Raw genomic sequence first — 10,636 nt, forward strand, 5'->3', positions numbered from 1 at the left:
ATCAAATACCGAATGATTGGCCCGTATCTTTTCTAGAAAAGCAGTGAATTGATGACGGTCTTTCTTGAGTTGCCCACGTATTTCGTTCTCATTCACTAACCTCGTGAAAATATCTATTCTATTAAAACAGCAGTGTGACACATTAATAAAAAGTTATGTCCAATTAAAAATAACTGAATTTTATATAACTGCATTTAATTATATTAAAACACTAACCACGTTATAACTTTTTTACCAAAAACAGTTATCAGGTTTTCTTTGAAAAAACTTTTTATGATCATCAATTAATTTCCCAGTAACAAATAACAGAAGTCAGACATGAATACAGAGTACAAACTACAATCGATCCATCTGTGGTTTCCGAAATCACTTTGTAGCTGCTTTCCTTTATTCCAGTTACCGGTCTGAGACAACAGAAATTAAGACAAAGGCCCTGTAAAACACGGGTAAGGCATCCAAGTTTGTCGTAATTTTTTTTTGAGTTTAGAATGTTTAAAACTGATGTTTTATGGCAGATCTATGTATTTGAGACATAATTAATACTTAATCACACAACAATTTGATACTTTACAGGAAAATAGTTGATGACCGCCATGAAAATAGATTTACAGAGTCAAACCCTAAAAAAAGATTCAAGGGAAGATGATGCAAAAATTACAATTATGCCACACATTAAAACGATAAATTAAATAAAAACGCAAGACAAGTTTTTGTCGTATAGAACCATGGAACCAACAGCATGATTAACCCGGAGTTCTTAGGATGGGGTTCTTGGCGTAAGTTAAGAAACTTTTTCTTAACTTTTAACTAAAAAAGTTAAGAACCGGTTCTTAAATAATGACTTTAAAAACCAGATTTTAGTTTTTTTAGTTAAAAGTTAAGAAACAGTTTCTTAATTTTTTCCGCTAAGAACCTCACTCTAAGAATCCCGGGTTAATCATGGTCTAATCGATTGAGCCAACAACATTTGCCACCAGACCACTGAAATTTAATATTATTTATTCCCATGTTTATTAATTACAAAATCCGGTTCAACCAATTCCAAGCATAATCGATTAATTTTGATTCTTAATAATTACCATAAATGACATTTCTTGATTAGTTCCTGATTTTAGTCGTTTGTAAACCAAAATCATTTTTTTTCCTTACTCACAGTTATTTTGTTTTCATTATACACACTTGCTATATTTTCTATAGCATTTATAGAAATAACTTTACAAAAATAATTTTGGTCATTTATATTATTTCTGTTCATATTTATAATTTACATTTAAAATATACTAAAAACTAAGTATTCTGTAAATTTTTGAAAATCCGGTTGAACATGTTTGACCAGTCCCAGTAAGCATAACAAATCAATATCCGGTTCGATTTTCAAAACATTGGTTCCAGTTCAGTTTTCTGGATAATTTTGCATAATGTATATAAAAAATGAATAATCCAGATTTTTCAGTATAAATATAGAGTTGGGTTTTGGATTAAAAAGTATCCGTATATTTGATGACAAAAAAAAAAAGGTATACAATTTTTATTCTTAAAATTTGGGTTTGCGGATTAGTTTTGTCGTGATATATATATATATATATATGATTTTTCTTGATTATTTATGAATTTGATTTTGATTTAGTGGTTTCAGATAAATGTGCGTAGACCTATACAATATTTTATATAGAAATTCATATATATTTTTTTCTTAATTTCAAAAATAAACCCAGGTTTACAAAGCGCGGATCAAAATCTAGGTTTTCTAGGTTTTTGTTTAACAATTGGGCCATGAGTCATAATATTTTAAATAAATACAACGGGGTTTTAACAACTAAAATGAGTTTTTTCATTTACATTGGGTCAAAATTTACAAAACTTATTTTTAATTGCATGACAAATTACTATATGTAATAATAACGTTATTATCATTATATGAAATAAATTCATGAAAATTCAGTGAAAACATATAATTGTATCTATTCAATTACTAAACAAAATTGTAACTATATTTTGTTATTTTTTGAAAAAGTTATAACAGTTTAGGAATAAAGTGCCAAATTAATGTGTCAAATGACTATAGTACAAGTGTATAGTTATGCAACATCATAAATTCAATACAATTATTAAAAAAATTACTTATAATTTTTTTTAAAAAAAAATTTACACAAATATAATTAGAAGTAAAAACAAAAATATGATTACAAAAAACACAAATATGAAAATTAAATTTTTAAAAAAATGTAAAACAAAAAATATAAAGGACGGTTCAAAATCTAGTTAAAAAAACACAAATCTGAAAATTAAATTTCTAAAAAATGTAAAACAAAAAATATACCCGTCCTTAATCTATTACTACTATTAAAACAGATCTATTAGCAAGGAATGTTCGTGATGAGATTCCAGTTTTCCATTTTTTTTTTCTTTCATTAACAAACACTCATCTTCTTAATTTGTTTACTAGCGAACACAAATGTATTGTTTAATTTAAAAAACTGAAAGTGGTTTTGGTTTGTAATGTTTAAAAAATCTCAAGGCTCCATAGAAATTTGAAATTCGTTTGCAATACACGCACTTTTCATTACAGCTCACTAAACGCGGTCGCTTTATCATTTGGTTCTCACCGATCTCTTCTCTCTATAACCTTCCCTTTACACACTCATCTCCCAATTTCAAAACAATTCAATTCAAACAGCTTCTTTCTTTTTCTGTCTAATAACAAACACTAAAGAGAGTGATTCATTAGGGTTTAGATGGATTCAGCTCCCAACTTCATTCTTCTTCCGTTACTCCTACTCTCTCTTCTCCTCGCGTCGATTCCACTTACAGCGTCTCAATCCGCCGCCGATACCAACTCATCTTCGCCTTCTGATTCCGATCTATGCAACGGCGTGTTCGTCTCCTACACTTACACCAAAGGATCCAAGATCCCGCCTAACGACTCGTCAAACCAGCCTTACCGGTTCGAATCCGTGGTGACGGTGCTCAACAACGGCCGCGACGAGCTCAAATCGTGGCGCGTCTTCGTCAAGTTCTCCCACCGCGAGATCCTCGTCTCCGCTTCCAACGCGGTCCTCTCGGACGGCTCCAGCTTGCCTTTGAGCGTGGAGAACGGCACCGTTTTCGCCGGGTATCCTTCGTCGGATTTGAAGTCGGCTATTCAGACGGCGGGTGACGTCACTCAGATGCAAGCGAGTGTGGAGCTCGTCGGGACTCAGTTCGGTGTGGCGCCGCCGAATGTGCCTCTTCCGAAGAACATCTCTCTCGTTACTGATGGATGGAAGTGTCCCAAAGCCACCCAGAAAGGTATAAATATAGTTTTTGGCTGATCTTGGTTTTGCTATGTTAAAGATGAAGTAGTAGACCCCGTTAATCTAGGAGACATTTGTGCAATGCTTTGATTAATAGAGAGAGAGAGAGAGTCAAACTCCAGCAAGAATCTCATTGTTTAGATTCCCATGTGCTTTCTCGTGGAAAAAATGTCTTTTATGTGCTGTTTGGCTTCCTTCTTTACACCTAACTTTTGAATTAGTCAAATGGGGTAAGTCTATTTTGGATTCTCTGTGATAGATCAAGATTCAAGGGTACCTGCGTAAGTACATTTGCAAATATTTATGGAAATGTCTAGATGCCTATTTTGTGTTGTGTTGTGAATAAAACATAAGTATTATTAGCTGCCTTCTAATGTGCTTATGCAGATCCATGATAGTAATTATTATTTTTGACTATTTTCTCTTGTGTTTTGTTTAGCTTCCTCTTTTACACCTAAAGTTTAAATTAGTCAAATGTGGAAAGACTAGATTGAATTCTCTGTGATAGATCAAGATTCAAGGGTGTAGCAGAGTAATCATAGGAGCCTTAAGAATTTGAGATCGGTGACTAGTTCTTTCTAATTGATTCTAGGCATCTATTTGTGCTGTGTTGTCATGTGCTTATGCAAATCCGTGGGATTTTGATGTGGTAATTTTTATTTTTGACTATTGCTTTGTGGTTTACTTGAATTCTCTGTGTGTTTTTCTCTGTTTCGCCAGGTAAAAATGTTATGCAAGTATGTTGCATGCCGGATCCAGACTTTAATAACACAGAGATTATTGATAACGAGTTCTTTCCCCGACAAAATGGAGATCTCACTATCATGTACGATGTGATCAGATCATATGCATCGAATTACATGGCACAAGTCACAATGGAGAACCATAACCCGCTTGGCAGGCTGGATAACTGGAAACTGAGCTTTGACTGGATGCGGGACGAGTTTATCGACACCATGACAGGAGCTTACCCGAGTCTTGTTGACTCATCTGACTGTATTGATGGCCCACAGGCCAAGTACTATCAAGCTCTTGACTTTTCCAACGTGTTAAGCTGTGCAAGACGGCCAACCATCATAGACCTCCCTCTTACGAAGTATAATGATTCTGTCTTCGGGTTTAAACCATACTGCTGCAGAAATGGGACTATTCTGCCAAAGTCCATGGATCCTAGCAAGTCCATCTCAGCTTTCCAGATGCAGGTGTACAAAATGCCTCCGGATCTTAACATCTCTGCTCTTTCACCTCCCCAGAACTGGCGGATCACCGGTTCACTCAACCCGGATTACAAGTGTGGCCCTCCTGTTCGTGTCAGCCCGAGCCAGTTCGTCGATCCTAGTGGATTACCATCAAACAAGACAGCTTTTGCGAGCTGGCAAGTGGTCTGCAACATCACTCAACAGAAAGACACGAGTCCTAGGTGCTGTGTATCGTTCTCTGCCTACTTCAACGACTCAATCATCCCGTGCAAGACTTGTGCTTGTGGTTGTTCCAGCAACAGAGCTTCTCGCACTTGTAGCACAACATCCCCAGCGCTTCTCCTACCACAGCAGGCTCTTCTGGTCCCATTTGAGAACCGAACTGAACTCACTCTAGCTTGGTCTTATCTAAAACACCGTCCTGTCCCAAACCCAATGCCTTGTGGGGATAACTGTGGAGTGAGCATCAACTGGCACTTGGCTACGGACTACAGAGGAGGATGGACAGCCCGGGTCACAGTCTTTAACTGGGGAGAAACAACCTTTCCAGATTGGTTCACCGCTATTCAGATGAAAAAAGCAGCCCCAGGTTTCGAGAAAGCCTACTCGTTCAACGCAACTGCACTTGATATCAACGGGGAGAACAACACTATATTCATGGAAGGTCTTCCTGGCTTGAACTATCTGGTAGCGGAGAGAGACGGAGACAATCCGTTAAAGAACCCTCGTGTTCCCGGGAAACAACAGTCTGTTATTTCCTTCACCAAGAAACTGACTCCTGGCATCAACGTCCCTGGCGGAGACGGCTTCCCGAGCAAAGTGTTCTTCAACGGTGAGGAGTGCTCGTTGCCATCTATATTCCCAACGAGCAACGGCAACAAACGGAGACACATCTCTGCTATACTCTTGGCATTGCCGGTTTTGGCTCTCTTGATTTTGCGAGTGTAGGTAGTTGTGATGCCTCTCGTGCGTGTTGGCGATACAGTTTCTTGAATGTTTCCCGGTTTACCAGATAACCAGTCAGTTCCCAAGTGTCCCCGATGGAGAATCAGTCAATTCTTTTTTCAGCAACCTGTGATTGAGTGTGGGAAGAAGCTTTTATATAGGTACTAAGAAAGATATGTTTACAAGTCTCTTGTATTGTTTCTGACTAGTAATCACTACTAATATGTGTGTATACTATTTTTGTTACTCTTCCTCAGTCATTTATTTGTTCCTTATCATCCAAATGACCGAACCAACCACTTCTCTTACTTAAAAAAACAATAATTAACACAGGTCAAGACTTGTGTGTTGGTGGATGTATTCATTGGTCGGATTAATACCGTATCTTTATTATTATGAAGCACAGAAACATATTTACACAAATGTTCTCAACACTCGGAAGAAAAAGAAAGAGAAGTAAAAACATTGCTAATTTGTGGTACATTAGACGATCAAGAACCCTACATGTCTCAGGATTTGTGTAAGAAAAAAAAATACAAAAACAATCTGCAGCAAATTCACATTACTCCTAATACCAGAAGAAAAAAAAAGTAAAGTAATTTATTCTGCTTTTGAATTTTTCCTAGCAGATTATATCATCTAAAGATACAATACATGATGATCCGCTTGGACAAACGCCATTTGAGGAGTAATCTTGTAACCATGATGAAAAACAAAGAATCTTGAAGTAGTCTACTCTTAGAGAGTGAGTATATGTGTGGGTGTGAGGTCAGACAGGAATATTATCGAGGGAGTATCCGTCAAAGTCGAACTCGTTATCTACCAATGGAAGTCCTTCCTGCGTTTTGAGTAAAACGAGAATGTAAGTTAATGTCAACAAGACCATTAATATGACTAGTCTATAGAAATGAAACCTGTTTGAGAAGTGCGCTCATGAGATCTTCTTGATTATACTGCTCTTGAAACAGTGTTGTTGCTGGAGGACAAGTCACAGTCTCCGCCACTCTCTCTGACTTCACTCTAACCGAACCACCGCCGTTCATGTGATTAAGACTCTGGCTTGGAAACTGCTGTTGCTGGTGATGGTTCTGCACATGCTCAGCCCTTGTTCTCTGAGTGGAAGACGAAGATGAAAAAGCGGCAGAAGCTGTTGTGTCCTGATGAGAATTAAAGACCATGCCGATATTCTGCAGATCCCAATCATTGTTGTTGTTGTACTGCTGCGGATAATCATTGAATATGTCGTAGCTCGGGTTACCAAACCCAGCACCACCTTTTGCGTCTGAGCTGTTGACCTCTTCTTGGTAAGAAACTGATATCCCAGGTGCATTTGCCAACGGGAAGCTGTTTCTAGGTAGTTCCGAGGAAAAGTTATTAAAGACCACCGACTGTGTAGTAGCAGCTGCTGGTAACACTCTACTGCCGCTGCTTGTCTCGCTTCTCCTTGGAACACTACTCGACAACATCACTTGTTGCTGTTGTAGCATTGATGGCCCTCCACCTACTGGCATCATCATCCCACTGCTCTGAACATTCTGTCCAACAGCACGACCACCAGACAATTGTTGCTGCTGCTGCTGCACGCGCATTTGACCACCACCTGCAAACTGTCTTGGTTCCATTCCCATTGGAACACCGTGAAGCAGATTCATCTGCTTATTACCACCACCACCACTGTTCATCATCTGCCCATGTCTTATTTTTGGGTTTTCGAAGCTGAAGATGCTTCTCTGATCTACTGACATCCCCGGTTTAGAGAGTGAAGGAGGCCGAGCAAGACCAGCTGCTTGAAGCTGTGCGAGGCTCTGAGCTGGGAGCTGACCAGCAGCAGCTAGAGCTTGAAGATCAAACCCATTCAACGTAGAAAGCGGACCGAAACTTGGATCTTGACCTGTCATAAACGAATGGTTCATGTTCCCTTGGTGCTGAGACACTCCTCCAAGCCGTCTTAGATATATCCTATACTTCTGCAATAACCACAATGGTGTGTTAGCACACATCAATGTAATACTTATTCAGTTACATGTCTTACCTGGAGGTGACTAGCTACGTTTTCTCTCGTTAGTCCTGGTACATTCATCATCTCCAAGATCTTCTTAGGCACCGCTTCTGCATTAAACAAAAGATTTAGACCACAAAACACAAACTCATAAAGCAAACAAGTTCTTCTTTTTCACTTACTGTCAACGCCAAGCTGATTCACAGCAGCGACAAACTGTTGATGCAACTCAACAGACCAAACCACACGTGGTTTCTTCAAACTAGACGTGTCCTCTTTGTCATCCCCCCCTTGCTCGTCTACTTCCTCTTCCTTCCTCTTCCTCGAGCTCCTCCAGCTCCCTTCGTTATTAGCTGAAGAAGAGTTGTTATCACCATCTTCCCTCTGCCCAGTCTCTTCAACACTTCCGGAATGTTCAGACACATTCCACTCGTTCCGCTTCTTCCTCACCACATGCTGCCATATGTTCTTGAGCGCCTCGATGCGTACTGGTTTGATGAGGTAGTCCACTGCACCGTGAGTCACTCCTTTCAACACAACGCTCTTTGAATCATCCGCAGACATCACTAAAACCAAAAAAAAATTCATCAGATCTCAACAAGTAGAGAGTGTTTTATATAATGTTAAAGAGAGTAAACGTACTGATAACAGGTAGATCCATCTCTAGACCGACGTGTTCTAGGAGCTTGAATCCGTCCATGTCAGGCATATGAACATCACTGATGACAATATCGAAACCGTTCTTGTTCTTTCGTAGCAGAGACAATGCGATCTCTGCTCTGTTACACTTCGTTACTGTTGAAAAAAAAAAAAAAAAAAAAAAAAAAAGAGAGTCCAGGGTAAATTCAAGGCATAGAAACCGAACCAAGAATTGATCAAAAATCATTACCAGGCTTCTTAAAATAAACTCAATAACAAAAATAAACCGCAAAATCAAAATCTTTAACCAGATCACAGATTGATGTAGAACAGAGGACTAAGCTTATATATATACTCTGAATCTAACAGTGATTAAAACAGTCTTCTAGTCAAATTTCAAAGATCGTTTGTCTATTAATGGCTTAAGTCAACCACCGAATTAAAATCCCATAATTATTTCACAAAATTACCAAAACAAAAAAAAAAATCGCAAAATTGGACCAAGAAATCATCAAAAGAAAGACCAAGAGAACCTCTGTAGAGACAAGTCCTGAGCATCCTCTCCAAGATCATCAGACAAGTTGGGTCATCGTCGACCACGAGAACTCGAAGACCCGCCGGAAACGGGTCGGAGTTCGACGACCCACCAGCGACTCCCGAATCGGGTCCTCTTCCCTGACCCGGATTTAACATCTCGATAAGGCCAAGAAGGATTGAAGAATAAGAGAATATATGCGCAAAAGAAAGAGTTATGCTTGATGATGATGAGATGTGAGAGTTGAAGAAAGTATTAAGCTTTTGTCTCTCAGCTTCAAGCTCTCGATTTCTCTCTGTTTCAGATTTTTTTTTTTTTTATATTTGGTTCTCTTAATAATTTTTTTAGATTTAAATCTGAAAATATATGGAGATGTTTATACAATTCTATATAGTTATGTCTCTGTATATGTGTATTTCTATATATTATTATATACGTGGTGTAGAGATGCCCTTTAATTTGTACTTTTCTCCAGATATAGACTCTGTACTTTATCAACACTGCTTTTCAATCCTTTCTTCGAATTGTGTTATGATCTAATAATTTAGTAGCAAAAATCCAAAACCTATGTGAAATTTAAAATTTGATACAATTGTTTTATCAAGAACATTGTTACTCTCATTCAAAATTATCATAATACTAATTAAAATATTTTTTTTGCCTACATCAACTATCTAATACAAACTTAAATTGGTTCAAAGATCTACATCGAAACAATATATATATTTTTGTTGAAATATTTTTTTTTGCTGAAATGCTAGTTATTTATAAATTTTTTATAGATTTATATTAATTGTGAATTTTTTTTGTTTTTGTTGAAATTTTATGTACTACGTGCTAATTTATCCGTATGAATATTTATCACGGATAAGATAACTAGTGAAAATATAGATTCGTGTTTGTTCAAACTCGTTTATATAGAAAATGAAAGCATGTCACTTTGTTAGTGTAGAAACCATCTAAAACTAAAATATATTAATATAATCATAAATTTTGAACAAAATTAATTTTTAAATGTTTTTTTTAATTTTTAATTTTAGACTAAGATTATTTTAATTTAATTTATGAAAGACTATTAAAAATATATTATAGGGAAATGCTCTCAAATAGATTTTTTTAGTTTTCGTCACAAAATAGCGCTAAAAAACTGACCAAAATAGTCTCTATTTATTTTGAAAATTTTAATTTTAATTTTTTTATTTTTTAAAATTTGAAATCCTATCACCAAAACCTCACCCCTTAACTTTAAACTCTAAGTCGAAATTAGTTAACCATAACAACACGGACTCTCTCTCTCTCTGATGGCGACGCGAATGACAATCTAGGTTTTCAAAATGATTTTGCGAAGATGGGATCCTGGTATTGGTAAAGAGGAGTGTTCGGGAAGAGACAAGGGTTATGTTGACAATAATGGTGAATGGTATCGGAGATCGTCTCCAGATTTGGTGGTTATGGGCGAAGGGAATCTCGGGATATTAAGGAAATACATGATTATGAGCGATCTGGGTCAGATTTCGATCATCATTAACACGAAATCGCAGATCTCTGATGGTATTGGCTCTGATCTTAAAGTTTTGATTTGGATCCTTTTATTGGTTAGCCTTATGGGCAGTTGTGTTTTAGTTGCAGCTAAAGGTCTGTGGTTTTGTCTTTTCGTATTGTGGTTGTTGTTATTTTTTAATTTTTGGAATAAAAATGGTGCTTTATGTTGTTGGCGGTATGTGAATATAGAGGTTGTCTCTGATGTAGTAGGCTACTCGATGAAGGGACTGATGCATGAAACTGGTGGTGAACCTAAGGATATAGGGAGTTATATTTGTTTTGAATTGGGGTTATTGGTTCATGGACACAGGTGGGACAAGGATAACACGTTTTATCTATATTATTTTGTTGTGGTTTCTTGGTATCTTAGTAGGCTTTTGACTTCGGTATGTATTGTTGTCTCTTGGTTGGTTGGGAATAAATGGGTTTTTGCTTGTTGCTACTTTTGTTGCGATATGGTTTCTTCAAGATCAGATTCCAGGGG

At 37.2% G+C, this 10,636-nt stretch overlaps 2 protein-coding genes across 2 annotated transcripts; one reads left to right on the top strand and one right to left on the bottom strand.

The window, feature by feature from the left end:
• Positions 1-2,567: 2,567 nt before the first annotated feature.
• Positions 2,568-5,715, top strand: LOC106309032 (COBRA-like protein 7). The gene is made up of 2 exons (XM_013746120.1): positions 2,568-3,288; positions 4,014-5,715. Exons 1-2 carry the CDS (start codon positions 2,736-2,738, stop codon positions 5,438-5,440), a joined length of 1,980 nt encoding a protein of 659 aa, XP_013601574.1. The 5' UTR covers positions 2,568-2,735; the 3' UTR covers positions 5,441-5,715.
• Positions 5,716-5,862: 147 nt separating this feature from the next.
• On the bottom strand, positions 5,863-8,953 carry LOC106309040 (two-component response regulator ARR2-like). Its single transcript, XM_013746126.1, has 6 exons — positions 8,609-8,953; positions 8,079-8,231; positions 7,619-8,002; positions 7,470-7,546; positions 6,352-7,404; positions 5,863-6,275 (listed from the first exon to the last, which is right to left on the bottom strand). Exons 1-6 carry the CDS (start codon positions 8,766-8,768, stop codon positions 6,207-6,209), a joined length of 1,896 nt encoding a protein of 631 aa, XP_013601580.1. The 5' UTR covers positions 8,769-8,953; the 3' UTR covers positions 5,863-6,206.
• Between the last annotated feature and the right edge of the window lie 1,683 nt (positions 8,954-10,636).

This window comes from Brassica oleracea, chromosome C1 (genome assembly GCF_000695525.1).
Source record: "Brassica oleracea var. oleracea cultivar TO1000 chromosome C1, BOL, whole genome shotgun sequence".
Classification (NCBI taxonomy): domain Eukaryota; kingdom Viridiplantae; phylum Streptophyta; class Magnoliopsida; order Brassicales; family Brassicaceae; genus Brassica; species Brassica oleracea.

Coding starts and splice junctions, on each gene's coding strand:
- LOC106309040 (XM_013746126.1), bottom strand. CDS start 8,768: ATGTTAAATCCGGGTCAGGGAAGAGGACCCGATTCGGGAGTCGCTGGT. Junction 8,232..8,608: donor CAGGACTTGTCTCTACAGAG/GTTCTCTTGGTC, acceptor TTTTTTCAACAG/TAACGAAGTGTAACAGAGCA. Junction 6,276..6,351: donor TGAGCGCACTTCTCAAACAG/GTTTCATTTCTA, acceptor CTCAAAACGCAG/GAAGGACTTCCATTGGTAGA.
- LOC106309032 (XM_013746120.1), top strand. CDS start 2,736: ATGGATTCAGCTCCCAACTTCATTCTTCTTCCGTTACTCCTACTCTCT. Junction 3,289..4,013: donor TCCCAAAGCCACCCAGAAAG/GTATAAATATAG, acceptor CTGTTTCGCCAG/GTAAAAATGTTATGCAAGTA.